The sequence below is a fragment of the Melospiza georgiana genome, chromosome 11, assembly GCF_028018845.1.
Source record: "Melospiza georgiana isolate bMelGeo1 chromosome 11, bMelGeo1.pri, whole genome shotgun sequence".
Taxonomy (NCBI): domain Eukaryota; kingdom Metazoa; phylum Chordata; class Aves; order Passeriformes; family Passerellidae; genus Melospiza; species Melospiza georgiana.
This window is the reverse complement of record NC_080440.1, coordinates 9428041-9443879: the sequence shown is the minus strand read 5'-3', so window position 1 is coordinate 9443879 and position 15839 is coordinate 9428041. Positions and strand designations below refer to the sequence as shown.

The window sequence follows — 15839 nt, the reverse complement described above, 5'->3', positions numbered from 1 at the left end:
TTTTATGCATGTGAATGGAGCCATTCTGGCTCTTAATTCGTTAATTTAAATAAACAAGAGAAAAATCCAAACAAAAATGCAAATACACAAATAAAATAACCAACCAACCAGAAACCCAAGGAAGAAAAACAGAAAAATTGCTCCCATCCTTTTACCAGCCAACAAATGTATTGAAGCTAGGAATTCCCTGTTCTTTTTTGCTCACCAGTATCATAATCACCTGTCTTCCTCTAATCAGGAATACAAATCTGCCAAGTGTAAATTTCCTGAGAATGCTTTAAATGTTAAGATAGTGCAGCAACCTGGAGAGCCAAGGGCCATCCAGTGGAGAGATGCTTGGATTAACTGATGGATTTTTTTAGAACATATGAGATAAAGCAGTCAGTTTGTGCTGAAATTTGCATGAGAGCAGTCATCCATCAGATTGGCCTTAAAGCTTTGGAGGGAAGATTTCATTTTAATGCAGGGAGGCTGATCTCTTTTTGGGACAGAATAGTTCAGTAAACCTAAGTGAAGTGTTAGTTTCCTGTCAGCCTGTAAGCCCTGTTCCTGTCGGTTGCACCAGTTAATCTGCTTTAATGCGATTCAGTTTTCTATACTTGGCATCAGGTAAATACCCATCTCTGTAGTTTCCCCAGTCTCTCTCTTTGTGTGTGTGTGTAGTATTTTTTAATAGAAAACTGTAAAGGCCAGGCCATGGACTCCAAGATGCTTTCTACATGATAAATCTCAGAAGACAATTGACCCCACTTCTTTAAACCCACTTGATTCTTGCCAGTCACTGCAACATTATTGTACTGAGCTTTTTATATGCATAGGTACCAATTATTCCTGACACAGCCTGGTGATAAGATTTCCTGTCCTTTGTGTTTACCTAATATATTTACTTGTTTTGCCTCTCTATTCTCTCATGTTCTGTTTTTCTTATCCACTATGTAAGCTGCTTAGACCAGAGCTTTTATTTTTGAGCTGGGTCATCTTCTGACATTCTTGCTGGGAAAAGAATGAATCTGGAACATTTTAATCAGTTTGTGTGGTGTATTACACTTGCTGCAGATTACTTAATCATGTACATCTATTGCCTCTGGCTTCTGTTTGGTTGGTCATTGGCAAATAGCTGTATTTGTTTCCAAGTCATCTCTCCATTTTACTTATGCTTTCTTACGGTTTTTAATTCTTCAAAATTATGCATTTCCTTGTGGCTGTTTTATTAATATAACTCAGTAGTATCTAAGTGGTCCTATTTAAGAACAAAGTCAAGTTCTTCTACTTGCGCTACAAACACATGATTATGTTGTTATTCTGGGAAATTTGCCATATTGAAAAATGCAAATAACTGATAAGAACTGCTTCTCTCTGTCCTCTGTCTGGCTTTTGTCATTGCTATTTGGCAGTTGTTCTCTTTGTGCTGATTCCCATATCTGTTCTTGCCTTGTTTATGTGCATAATACACCATGCTTACTTCAATTTCCCTTGTGTTGTAGTCCCGGGAAGACAGGAAGGTGGAAGCCATCATGCACATGTTTGAGAACTTAGAAAAGAGAAAGAGGAGACGAGAGCAACCATCAGACCGTAACAGCACTGATGCTGAAATCAATGTCAATTCTGAAGCTCCTGAGCTGGAAGAAGTGAAAACAGAGACTCCTGAAACTGAAGATGGAAGTTCAGCACTGAGTGCTCCTCCTGCTCCTCCGCCTCCACCTCCTCCTCCTCCTCCTCCTGCTCCTCCTGTTGCTAACAGTACCAGCAGTACTGGGGTGAACACACGGCGCTCCTCACAAGTAGCGGTAAGATGAAGATAGAACTGTTTGCTATCTTGTACAAAGCTCAGGTGCAGCATTTCTGATCATAAGATCATTCAGGTGGGGAGGAGCTTTGTGGGCTTTCTAGCCCATTCTGAGTTAGGCAGGGACAGCTCTGAAGCTAGACCAGGCTGGCCTGTGTTTTTCCCAGTCTTCTCTTGAAAACCTCCAGGGATGAAGATTGCACCTCTTCCAGTTTGTGACTGTTAGGTTGAAAAAAATTTTCCGTGTATCCAGTCTGAACCTCTCATTTCAGTGTATGTCCATTGATGCACCACTGCATCTTCTTAGTGGCTTCAGGCTGTTTGTAGGAAGACTGCTGTTACATCCCCCTCAGTCCTCTCTGGGCTGAACAAGCCCAGCTCCTTCTCCAGGGAAGAGAACTGGAGTGAGCTTAAGTTGGATGCGTAAGTGCAGTGACAAAAAGTTCTTTTCTTTGTGTTTGGGTTTTTTTTGATCCAGTCTACTTTGGATGCATGTGTTCCCATTTTATGGCAGGGCTCAGACACTTGCCTGGAGTGCTCCATGTCAGCTCAGGTCAGGACTAAGAGCAGTTATCTTGAGACAAGCAGCAAGTTTCCTATTGCTGCTTTCTTCCTAAAGACCCATGTTCTGTCCTTTAAGAATGCAGAAGACAAAACCATAATGTGCCAGTGTTGAAGGGTCCCCAAGGCCATCTTATGAACCAACACAGAGTCCAACAAGATTTTGAGAGTCAGGTAGTGTCAATAAATAAATCTCAATTCTTGATCCTGTATGCAGAGAAAAGGAATACTCTTAGAAGGGCTCAGACTAATGACAGTTTATTTTGTAGGATGCTGTCCCTGAAAAAACAGTGGCTAAGCCAGCTCCAGCAAAACCCTCCAGGCCCCGACCAAAAAGTCGCTTCTCCCGATACCGGACCAGTTCAGCACAAAGACTGAGAAGGCAGAAACAAGCCAGTTCCCAGCAAGCTGAACTCACACAGGCTGTCCCAGAGGAAGGAAGCACTGCCAGCTTGGTAACCACAACAGATGTCAGCAATGTGGAAGGGCCAGGAGAAGGCAGACAGTTGACAGGATCTGACCCAACTGCTATCCTGGCTACAGGATCCCAGTCTAAAGCTGCAGTAAAGTACCCCAAAACAAAAAAGGTAAATGATCAAGTGCTCAAAGTTGGGATGTCAGGATGGCAGGTGTTCATTTAGGGTGCAGCAAAGAGGTTAACTTTCAGCTTAGAATTGAAGACCAAGAAGGAATGTGACTGCAGCTGTCATGTACAAGCTAGAATAAAGTTGGAAGGGAGGAAAAATTGCAGAAGCTAACAGGCAGCTGCCACATACTGGGCATAAATTAGCTGTTTGTGTTTAGAAACTAGTTTTGAACAGGGTGATCAAGTTTTTGGAGAATCTTCTAATGAGACGAATGGGGTATAACATCAAACTACTTCTGTGACATTTGTTGGAATCTATAAAATCAGAGGGTTTTGAGAAAGTTGTGAAAAAGACAGGCTCCAAGAGACAGTAAGGAAAGCTCTAGAGACTGATTGTGAATGTCCCATCCTGTTCGCGGTTGTATATAATCTGCCAACAGCAACATTGGGTTGTGTCTCCAACAGGTGAGAATCGGGTTTGACACAGGAAGTCCTTTTTGAGAAGGAGGGGGGTTTTAGCAGTGGGCTGACCTGAGCATTGCTTCCCATACACCATTGTGCCATGTTGCCTTTCTTCTTCACCTGTGCTGATTGCACTGACCTGTGTGTTTCCTCCTTCAGTACCTGGTTACTGAATGGCTGAACGACAAGGCAGAAAAGCAGGAGTGTCCAATTGAGTGTCCTCTGCGCATTACTACAGACCCAACAGTTTTGGCAACCACCCTAAATATGTTGCCAGGTCTCGTGCACTCCCCACTGATCTGTACCACACCCAAACACTACATTCGCTTTGGTTCACCTTTCAACCCTGAGAGACGTCGAAGGCCCTTCCTGCTGGATGGCATTTACAGCTCCTGTAAGAAGGTATGTTTGCTCGTGTCTTACCTTTACACGGTGTGTGCTCATCTTATTGGCCCTCTTAGAAAGTTGTTGTGTCCTTTTGGAGTTTATTTCTGTGTATTCCCACTGAGCTGATGTGTTGATGCAGTGTCCAGGCTATGACTGCTGACCTCCTTGCCAGAGTTCAGTTTTCATCCTTGCCTTTTGCCGTGGTAGAACAACTGTTCTGCCCTTTCAGAAACATGTACTTTCAGATCTGCAGTGGCTGTTTATTATCCAGCATACACAATTCAAAGAGTGTTGATTGCTTCCCTTAGAAAGTTTAATATTACTACTTTCACAATCAGAGGATGGTTGGCATTGTGGGGATAGGACAGTGTTGCAGAGGAGCTCAAGAATCCCGTGCCTCAGTTAAGATTCATTTTCTTCGGAGAGCCTTTGTGGTTTAAAAGCTTTGAGTTTGCCTGTTCACAAGAACAAGTCCACAGCTCTTTGGCATCACAGACTGCCTATCTACAGCAGATACTTGAGGCCATGCAGGAAGCCTGAACCAGGCCCAGCTAAGGATCTAGTTCCTCCAGAGATGACCAGTAAATGCCAATATTTACTCATCTGCAGGGAAGGCAGGGTAGTTCACTCAGTCAGATTTGTATTGGAATCCATCTTTCCTGTTGCCTGCTGGTTTTGCTCAGAGACTTTCCAGTTCCTGTGTGATTACCTGAGGACAATTATACAGAAATCTTTTCTTCTCTCCCTGTCTTGGTGGCTTTCAGGTACCATGTCCTGGTTTCTTTGCCTTCCTTTGTTTGAGGGTATTTTTCCAGAGAGAATCTTTGGACTTTACTGTTTTCCACCTTCAGCCAATTTGTTGTCATGCCCTAACAGTTTCTTCAGTATTTCCTTCATAGGTAAAGCTCTTCACGGTTTGTGTGTAGAGGTATGACAACACCTTGTCTGTTTCTGTGTGCCTGGGCAACCTCCTCATGCATCTTTAAGCTGAGAACTGCAAGGTTTGAGCTTCTTTTGAACCTTAACAGTGTCTTTGAGCCCCAGGGAAGAGAGAAATATCCAGAGCAAAGCTGACAGAGTTATTTGGAGTTCTGTGCTCAGTGCAGTTGCTGTACAACTGGCCAGCAAGTTCAAAATTGAGGGAAAACTATTGTCATGGAACAAGTCTTTCAATCTGTTGCTGCATTTGAGTCTTTTCTAGTCAAATGTTAATTCTCACTGCTGGACAGGGAGTGGGCAAGTCTCACTATTGATGACTTCTGTTTAGTCCACGCCTTCTTTGAAGTTGTGTCCAAAACTGGGTGTTGTGTTGCAGCTGGGACATTTTCAAAGCAGAAAAGTTGCTTTGTGTCTTCTGACCTGTACCCAATTTGTGCATCCCAGTATGACTGAGTTTTCTTTGACAGGTTAATTTAAACTCATGTTCAGTTTGTGATTTTGTATGTTGTTAGAACAACCCATTGCTTTGGTAGCCTGTAATTGTAAAGTGATTTTTCTAGACTCTGCTAAGCTGTGTCATGGTTTTCCCTATCCATTTCCCAATTTAGTAGGGAAATTATTAATGGTGTCATCCAGCATTCTTGTTTCATAATCTGAAAACTTAAATACGGTACCTATTCAATTTAATAGTTATTAAAGCATTGAAAGTTGCTGTGTCCAGAACAGAGGTTGCAGAAATAATTTGTTAGATTTCTGCTTTTTGAATGTAAATAATTGTTAGCTGTTCTAGTGAGAGGTTTCATCCATTTCATAGGAGATCCCTGGCTTTTTCTTGGAAAATTATTTTTAGCATTTGGTGGTTTTATGATTTAATGGTCTGGAGATCTAGAAATCTGCTTGTTATGTTCAGGAATGCTTAGAAAACTCTTAGGGAATGCCTTCTTTTCAGCCAGCTGAGGTCTAGAAATGGTCCAGAACTTGATGATATGCTCTCTCAAGACCTGATCTGTGTCTTGTCTACTTTTGACTACTCAGCCAAGGAGGTTGATTTATTAAGGCTGTTGAAATAGATCACATATTTTCTTGGATTGTCAGCAGGCCTCATCCTTAAACTACTGAGAACTGTGCCAAAAAGCTCAGCTGATGATGTCAGTTTGCATCCAAAGCATGGCAGTGTCTGAACCTCGCAAGGAAACTGAACTGTAAGCTGCTCTCACGTTAATCACACCCTGTGCAGTGACTTGGCTGGCAGATCAGATGCCACCTTTGAGGTAGAGGTGCTCCAGACTGGCTGCCACTTCTCCCTTTTGCTGGCGGCCACAGTGGAAAGCCTTGAGCTCCATTTGAACAGAGAAGAAGTGTCTGCTGTACGGTAGTGAAGGCCATCAGAATAGATCCTGTCACCTGCTCTTCATCCTCGCTTTGAAGTTTTCACTTTGAGGATTGTGGCCACTGAGTGTGTGATGTACTTTCACCATAGCTTTGAGGAGTCATAAGACACACGTGTATCTCTAATAGGATACACATTGCTGGCATGCAGATGAACTGTGGATTCCTGAAAGGTAAAAGTACAATTTTAAACCTCTCTAGGACAAGAGGAGTCTGGATACAGTGAGCCCCCTGGGTAAACTACACAAATGAAAATTGCTGTTTGATTTTTTTCTGCAGTTTGCTGTCATTTCACTGGATCACCTGAGTGTTTTCCCCTATGTTGTGGCAGATACCTTTACAGTAGAATAAGCAAAGATTCCTGCCTGCCATCAGGAGTCAGTTTGTATCAAGATACAGGGCTACCATACCCACTGCAGCAGCTGATTTGCTGAGGCTTCAGTTCATGTTCACTTGTGTGAGAAACAGTCTTAATTGTCCATGTTCAGAATACTACTGTGACTTACCTTTTTTATTAGTAGCTGAAGAAACTATTTGCTTTTATCATTCTTTTCTTGGTTTACGCTCCTTGAAAACTGCTGCTTGCATTTTAGTCAGATTTTTTTTTACTCAAATTTGCTCTCCTTGGCAGGAAACAGCTTTTTTGCAAAAATCAGTGGTTGTACATAGTTCATTATATTTGTGTCCCTTTTCTTTTAAATGACTATTGTTTTAATAGATTTAGGTGCCACCATCCAGCATTTTTATATTTATAATTTGCTCTTTAGTTATCTCTGTTACTGGTGATGATTGCTGCTTGCAGAGCCTGTGTCAGGAAGGGCACAGCCCCAGCACAGCAGTAGTGGGCTCAGTGCTCCCACCCAAGCACACACCAGCGAGGTAACTCCAGGCTTCTGAGCAGCCTGCCCTGCTCCACAGCAGTGTGGGAGTTGGAGTGCATCCTGCAGGACTGCAGAGAAAGTACCCGAGGAGTTTCACGTTTATGCAGTCTCGTTCTGTTTCAGCGCTGGATCAAGCAGGCCCTGGAAGAGGGGATGACTCAGACCTCAGCAGCTCCGCAAGAGAACAGGACCCAGTGTCTATACCAAAGCAATGACAGCAGCAGCTCCTCCAGCATCTGCAAGGATGACACAGGTAAGTGCTCAGCACCATCAGGGCAGCATGGGCACTGGAGTCAGACTGGGGAGGGTGCTGAACACCAAAGGGAGCTGTACAAGTGACATTTAACGTGTCCTGCTGCCCCATGGCACAGCTTATGGGTAGGTGAGAATGTTGCTTTGCTGTTCATTCAAATTTCTGCAGACTCATTCTAGCTTGAGCATTTGTGATGGAAATACTGTTTCTCAGTATTTCCTTGTCAAAAGATAATCACTTAACATTGCATTATCAATCTCAGTGCTCTGGGATGTCTTGTACAATGGAAGGGAGGGGTTAGAGGGAAGAGAGCCCAGGATCATCTCTTTTCAGCAAGGTGCTGTTAGAAGGTCAACTAAATACTTGCTGACTGTGGGAAGGTGTAGCAAAGTCTTACAGGTATGTGTGCAATAAACAAATCACTAAGTAAGTCTCAAGGATGGAGAAGCTAAAATCTCTGAGTAAAGCAACAGAATGGTTAAATATTGTGTCTGAATTTACAGAGAAAGAGAGTCCAGCTCAGCCCAGTCAGGGATCAGTTTTCCAAGGATGACAGACAGGAAGCTACACATCACACAAATAATACAAATTTGATTATTGAAAGGTGAGATGAATAGGAAATAAACAGAATGCCAGAACCAATAAATGTACTTCTCGAGCAAGACCTAACCTGTAGAATTTACTGGTGATTTGGTTTTGGTTTTTTTTTTTAAACTAAGCATCAAAAAATATTACTATTTTGAAGAGAAGTAGGCCTGAGGGAAAGGCTTTAATCCTTAGTGGAAGTGGAAATGTGCTTGGGCTGTATTCATGTAGCATATAGAGAACTGTTAGGTTCAGGTAATGAAAACTGAGCTGTCTCTGATTTGTTTGTAAGAATCACAATATGTCCTGTGACCTCTCTCCTCTATTCTCTGCTCTTTTTAACCTTTCATGTCTTCATTTCCCTTAGCTCCCTCTTGTGCTTGCTTCTAGTTGAAATATTTGCTTTCCTTGTTCAGTGCATGTTCCTGATGATGTATTGTTCTGTTACCAGTCTCTAGACATTGAAGTAGAAGTAACTCAGAGGTACTTCATTTTTGGGAGTCTTTTGTGGTTGCATTGAAGACTTCGTTTGGGCTGGGAGTAGGGGGAAGAGGAGCATGTGATGTGCTCGTGTTCAGTGGGTCAGCCGTGTCCTCAGCTCAGTTTGTGTTTCAGACTTGCTGAGTCCTCTGAAGAAATGGAAGTCTCGCTACTTGATGGAGCAGAACGTGAAGAAGCTGCTGCGGCCGCTGTCCCCTGTCACGCCCCCGCCTCCGGTCCCCCCGGTCCCCCCGGTCCCCGGCACAGCGAGCCCTCAGCTGGCCACGCCCTGCTCGTCGCTGCCCGGCGAGGAGGAGACTCGCAATGGCTACGGCGTCGTGTTCTCCCCCATCCCCTCTCTGGCTGCCAGCCGCTGCAATACTCCACTACAGTTCGAGGTAAATCCACCCGGGGCTGGGGGTGCTGAAAACAAAACAGCAATATCTGCAGCAGAGCTGGCACTAGGACCTTCCTTTTTGAGTGTGTATTCCTGAGCAGTATCACAGTCTCAGCTCCAAGAGCACCGCTGCCTTCCTCTTCTACTTCATTTCTGGACAGATCTCCTGCTCTGTGAAATGTCAAACTTTGCTACAGCCCCGCCTCCCCTCACTCTGTAGCTATCAGTAACATTAATCTTATCTTTTTTTTTTTCTATTTCTGCAGAGTAGTCTTAATTTCTCAGGTTTTTCAGTGACCTTTAATCATCTCCCCCACTTCAGATCTCTGTGCCAATGGGGTTTTCACCCTGCCACTTCCAAAGAGTACAAGTATTCCATTTCTCAGAGGCTGTAAAGCATCCTTGGCTCTTCTTTCCTCAAACAGCTTTCAGTAACCCAGAGTATGGTAGCGTTACTTCACATCGTCTTCCACTATATTCTTTGGTTTTACAGACTGAGATTTTTCAGACTCAATTTTGTGATGTTTTTAGAGTGGAACCAATTTAGAGAATGCTTGTCCCCTCCATATTCATAAGAGTGGCCAAAAGCATGATGCTTCTGCTTTTTTTGTGGAATTTGTCAGAACTTTTTGTTAAGAAATTTCTGAGATTCCTCAGTTTTCTGCTTTGCAGAAAACAGTGACTCCTGCTATATTTCTCTGATAGCAGCACAGCTCTGGGAATCCTGCCTCTCTGATTCTATTTTAGGCCTGTTCAGTAGCACGGAAAGGGAAGTGCTTGGGAAGAGCCCCTAACAGTGCTATCTCATGCATACACTGCCTTCACTCATACAGGTGCCCAGATAATACAACATTTCATAAAGCTGGCTGCTCACACCTCTTCTCTTGACTTGAGCTGAAAGGTGGCCCACGGTGGATTGAAAGAGACATGTTTATTTTATAGTATATGTCTATGAAATGTCATCTTAGTCTTTGGGGTCTTTAGTTTACTTTCTGGGCTAAACCAGGCTTTTCTTCTCTCCCATATTCTCAGACTAAAAACCATAAGAGTCTTTCTCTATACTTCATGGTGCAAAGTCTATCTGACAGAACCAGAAATATAGAGGTAGCTGCTGCTTTTCTTAACATTCATGTGCTCTGGTTTGGGTACTAAGTTGCATCATGAGATGCAGTAACACAGCCCTGTCTGTGCTTCCAGGAAGCTTTAGCAACTACTTAGCCAACCATGATGCTGTCCAGGCTGGGGCCAGTTGTTTAGAATAGCCATTGCTGACCTGTGTGCTTTTGTACATTGTAATTGCCTCCTGACTTTTGAAGTAGATGAATAACTAGATGCTTTTCCCTCCTCTAGAACGTGTCCTCCCCCGAGAGCTCCCCTGCGCATAGGCCCGAGTCCATGTCACCTGAGGTAGTTCTGGGAGCCTGCTGGGAGGGGAGGGAGGAGTGTGCAGGCACTGGGAATAAGGGTGGAGCTTTAGCCACAGTAAGGCTGAGGAGAATTTTCAGGGTTATCACAACAAAACAAACTAATTGAAGACTGGAATTCAATTCATTTGTTGACCCTGGTGGGAATCAGACAGTGCGAAGACTCAGTGTGTCTCAGCTACTGAGGTGCACACAAGAGATTTGGGGACCCTGGAATTGCCATCACCAATTTCAGACTCAGCCCAGCCCATGAGTGGTCTGTGAAATTTACTGAGTAGTGGCCAAATGACTGCTGGGGAAGGGAAAGTATTCACCACTATTTTTGACTTACAAGCACACAGTGGTACACCTGACTTGTTATCTTCAGCCTTGACTTAACACCTACTCATTTGCAGACTGAAATTGTTGAGGAGATGGTAAAATGTAGTATTTTGCTTAGCCTGACCTGTTGTGAAAGATGAGATGAACTGCCTTGCTCAGTGACTGTTTCATAGTAGAAAATTCGTGCTCATCTCCAAGGTGGTGGATTACTGGGAGCTGTAATACAGCAGGGAGATGTTCTCAGCAACAGCAGGAGGGCAGAACTGGTGCTGGTGCTGTTGTGTTTTTCCCTCTGCACTGTAGTCCTGCAAAGAGGATGAAATCTTGTCAGTTGTACTCATTGTTTGAGATCCTGACATATTAATGTGGTGAAGGAGATGATTATTCTGCTGCCCTGGAGGGTTTTTGGCACTTTAAGTAGATAAATGAATATACTGTTGTGTTATTGCCTAGTGCTCCACAAACTCTGACAGCACAAAGATGATGCCATTGTGGTTTTGTTGGAAACTGTGAAACGTAAAATGCAGTAAAAATTAAATGAATGTGCTATTGTTAGAGATTTCCAAAGTTCACAATAAGTGAAAACAAATGGCTTAGAGGTCCTGGATATTTTATTGTTAGGAAGTTAGTAGTGGCTGACTTGGGACAGGCAAGGACTTGGCTAATAAAATAGCAGAACAGCAGATCTGTTCTGTTCTCTCCTGGCTACTGCTCTGTATGAGTAGTATGCCTCTGATGTATGAGGCAATTGAAAATGCTGAGTTTAATTCATTAACTGCCTGGGGATAGTGTTGAGCTTTATCCTCTTGCTGCAGAAAGACTGCTGAAGGGGAAGGGGCATCCTGTATTGGACAGCTGAACTGATCATTGTTTAGTCTCAGTCACTCCCCTGCGGAATGAGGAGAACAGTGCAGGAAAGAACCAAAGGGGTATTTAGAAAGGAACAGGGAAAAGGGAAGCTAGCATTGTACAGAAAGTTTTCTGACTTAAATTTCTCTCCCTACCCTTGCCTGACCTTTTTCCTGACTGCCCACCCCCCTCCTATATCCTTCTCGGATTTCCCAGGTCTGCCTCCGATCCGAGCTGGATTCCAAGGGTGGCTACCTGGATTCCAGTGCAAACACCTGCCAGGAACGGCCGTCGCTGCTCAGCTTTGCATCCTCTGACGTGGCTCCACAATCCTCCATAAACTCTACTTCAGAGATGAACTTCCCAGGGAAAAGTGGGGAAGCACAGATGCTGCTACGAAGCTCTGATCAGGCTTTTCGGACAGAGTTTAATTTAATGTATGCCTTCTCCCCACTGAACGCTATGCCCCGCGTGGATGGGCTGCTGCAGGGCTCTCCTCCTTTGGCAGACAGGAAGCCCATGAATTCGGATGCAGGGTGCTGCAGCTCTCCTGCAGAAGGGTATTTCAGCAGACACGAGTCAGGGCTGCTCAAAGAGACAGCACATGGGTCCATGTCCCCCTGCAGCGAGAGGGCTGCTGAAGGCACCAGAGCTGCTCCCCAGAATCCACCACAAAGGAAGAAGGCAAGTACTCCTGTGAAAGAAATCCTTACATTGCCGTGGGGTTTACTGTTCCCACTCAGATTACTGCAAAGACAGGCAGAACAGAGAGTCTGGGCAAGTTATCCAGGCATCCAATGCCTGGGTGAAAACAGTTACAAGAGGGAGAGCTACCCTTTAGGCAAGATTTTGATGTGAGAAGTGGAAAAAAAGACACCACGGTGCAAATACCTCTTCTGGGATCACAGAAAAAAGAGCAGAATGCTGGCAGCTTTCATTAGCAGTTGTTAAACTGAGACAAGACCCAAAGCAATAACACAGTGCAGCTGTACAGCTGGTGAAGGTGTTATTTATCAGGATGAAAAGGGTTCTTACTGGGAAAGAGAGTCTAATGTTTCAAAAGAAAACATGGGCTGTTTACTAGAACATATTAGAACATTTCCATAACATTGCAACAAAAGTAAGATGAAGGTTATTTAAATTTTAGCTCTTTGAAACTAAAAACACAGGAATATAGTTTAACAAAACCAAATACATACTGGTTTCTTACAGCAGCCTAGTGACCCTCATGAGACTAAAACTGAGGTAAAATGTTAAGTCAAGGTAGTGCTGTGATAAAATTGGGTACTCATGGGACAAATTATCAGTGCCTTTTCCTGTGCTTGGAATTTTTTTTTATGGCAAGTGTGGTAACTGAGATAACTTGTATAAGGGTCCAGCTGGATGGAATATCTTATTTCTTTTCCATTTCTGGAGTCTCTTGATTTTTTTTCTTTGTTTTTCTTTTAAAATTACATTTAACTTAAAACCTTCATATGTTGAGTTACTTTTAGAAATAACTTGTTCAATGTTTTAGCATCATAAAGCTTTCTGTGTGGGCATTGAGTCATAGCTGATAAATTCTTCAGCAGAACTGCCTTCTGTGAGTCCTTCATGGCTCCTTTCCTTATAATAACTTTGAGGGAAGGCAGGCTGAAAGGTAAATGCCCAGCTGGAAATATTTGTTTCTTTTTGGTTCTGCTGACCTTGTGTTCCAAGGCTGCTTTATCTTTGGCTGGTGTCTTAGATAAATCTGAGACTGCTTTGCCCAAAACACATTCTGCCTTGGCTACAAGCAGTTTGTTTTGGTGGTAGGGCTGAAGTTTGCAATGCCTCCATAGCAGGAGCCTGCTGTAAGCAAGTTAAAATTCTGTGCAAGGCTTCACCAAGCTTTTAGTGTTAGTGTGGCTGAACTAGTGCAGATGAACTGGGCACTGAAGATATCAGTTTTGTGAAGAAGACTTATTACCTCTTTTGGGGATATTGAAAAAAAATATATTTCAATACAGATATTGAAAATAATTACATAATGTCCTGGACCAGAGAGACTGTGTGGAGGGTTTTGAGAGGAGGGAGGTTATAGAAGCTTGTTGCTTGAATAACATCTCCTGAAGTAATGTGAAAATCCAGGTGGTTAGAGAAGCAAACGAGCTGGATGTTTCTACTGATATATTGGTCATAAAAAGTAAAAGGAGGGTGATCGTGGCACTCTGAATTTGCACCACTTAGCTCTTTTCTGGAGTGCCTCCACATCCACCGGGTTGATAATCCCAGTATGCCTTTTCAAGTTTTACCTGCAGTCCCAGAAGATGTTTTTGGACAGTGGGCCTGTTCCTCCCTGTGCCCTGGTGCCCTGTTCCCTGGCCCATGGCTGTGTTTCCTCCCTGTGCCCTGGTGCTCTGTTCCCTGGCCCATGGCTGTGTTTCCTCCCTGTCCTGGTGCTCTGTTCCCTGGCCCATGGCTGTGTTTCCTCCCCATGCCCTCATGCCCTGTTCCCCGGCCCATGGCGGTGTTTCCTCCCCAGGTGTCGCTGCTCGAGTACCGCAAGCGGAAGCAGGAGGCCAAGGAGGGCGGCGACGGCCGCGGCGCAGGGACCCCCACCCGGCAGGGCAGCGGCGCCTCCGGGGCTGACGCGGACGGGAACGGCCCCTCGGGCTCCGCAGCACGAACTCCGTCCTCCCCACAAAGTGGCTTCTCCCCTTCTCATCCCTCCCTGCCTCACATTGAGGATGTCAGCCCACCAGACTCGAGGGGCTGTAGTTCCTCATCATCGCTCAGTAAATCCCAGGACAGCATCAGCAGTAGGTGGTGAGTGTTACCCTTCCAAGCAAGCCTGAGATTCCCTAAGGGAAGGATCAAAGTCCCCAGGGGGCATTTCCATAACAATATGTGCAGTGAGATGGATTCATTTGGGTCTCTTGGTATTGTTCTCTTTCATAATTGCTAAACAGCTGTGAAGGATACCAGCACTCTTCTCAGCCTGTCTTTCAGTTCTTGGTTTAGGTATCAAAAAGCTGTATTGAAAGGTACAAACTTAAGCAGCTGTTCTCTTCCACAAGTTCCATTTTGAGGTCTTGGGTTGTAAGGTCTTGCCCAGGTAATGAAAGTGTAATAACACAGGTCTTTTTTGGCTGAACCTTCATTCTTCTTGGACATGAGTGATACTAAGTCCACTCCTGTTCTGAAGGAAAGCTCACAGGCCACTGTAGCTTTGTACTTGAGAAGCAGGGACTGTGCAACAGCTCCAGCTTTGCTAATTTACCAGACTCTGGTCACTGGCATGCCAAAGGCATGGACAAACCACCTTTATCATGGTTACCCTGAGAAGGTTTGATAAAGGGAAAGTCTTCAAATATTTTGAACCTGATCCAAAACATGAAGTAGTGCACTGAATTGCCAAGTGTGGCATTATGGTGCCAGTGATGGCTGGGAGGTTCTGCTGACTGGATCTGTGTAGGGCACTGGCTCTGCTGCCCTGGAGTGAGGTTCTGGTTGTGCACACCACCAGCAGAAAGGCACACACAGACACACAGCCCCTTTTCTGATGCTGGTCTCCACATACATGGCTGGGTCACTGCTCGGGTAATGGCAGGGGGTTGGCATGAGATGAAATTCAAAGCACTGCTGAGGGCAATGAGAAATATGAAGTTTGTGTTGAAAGCACTTGGGTGAATTTGGAGGAGTAATAGATCTGTTTCCTTCCTTTTTCCATCACTTTTCAAGCAGAGCTTAATGGAAACAATTTGTCTTTTACCTCTCTGACAGTTTTTTGTCTACCAGAGGACCTTCTGCCAGATATTGGGACTGGCCACAGCTGAGGCAGTCTGCTAATGATTAGTTTATCATCATTATTTTATTTTCAGATATTCTGTAAAAGTGGCAGTAGTCCGTGTTGTTCTCCTCCTGTGCTACTTCCTTCTGCCTATAAAAGAGTAGGAAAAAAGCCACCCAGCTGAATGAACTAAAATAGTTCAGGGTGAGGTGTCAGTGTGGCATCCTTGCTTTAGTACCATCTTTTGTCTTCTCTGAGCTTCATCTGCTGCTCCCTCAGCAGGTCCTGCTCTGGCTTCAGTTTCCCACATGGTTTCAGGAGTAAGTATTGTGTGGGTATAAAGATCCCATTGTTATGGCACACTGGATATAAAGTTGAAACCATGCTGATAGGTTTTGAAGTGGGATTAAGCAGATTTGCTGCCTTTAAAATCCTTGGGTTTCTGTGCTTTAATGGGCATGGCTGACAAACGTACACTCACTTTCTACTTTTAAAAATATATTAGAACCTGTTACTGAGGTAAAGTGACCCAGTTTCGTCTTTCACTCCCTATTCTTATATATCAGATACATTTCCAGACATTCACAATAATATTAGGATCAGAAGAAATTGGTGGGAACTAAAATTCCATGCCTCAATGTGTAGAATCTTCCAGATTTTTGCTGAATTCTGCAATAATTGAGAATAGCTTTCATTAAAATAAAAAGAAAACCACAATGGTTTGTCTATTTCAGTTGCCAGGATAAAGCCATCACAATGTAAACAGATGTGCTGCTGCACAGTAAAGC

The 15839-nt window shown here is 44.0% G+C and overlaps 1 protein-coding gene across 1 annotated transcript in view; it reads left to right on the top strand.

The window, feature by feature from the left end:
- The window catches only part of SETD5 (SET domain containing 5), a 66394-nt gene that overhangs the window by 42461 nt on the left and 8094 nt on the right, over positions 1–15839 (top strand). Inside the window, exons 14-21 of the mRNA XM_058031772.1 lie at positions 1485–1787; positions 2617–2934; positions 3555–3797; positions 7115–7244; positions 8445–8707; positions 10057–10113; positions 11517–11984; positions 13804–14087. Coding sequence (XP_057887755.1) covers positions 1485–1787; positions 2617–2934; positions 3555–3797; positions 7115–7244; positions 8445–8707; positions 10057–10113; positions 11517–11984; positions 13804–14087 — 2066 coding nt within the window. The remainder of the gene's footprint in view (positions 1–1484; positions 1788–2616; positions 2935–3554; positions 3798–7114; positions 7245–8444; positions 8708–10056; positions 10114–11516; positions 11985–13803; positions 14088–15839) is intronic.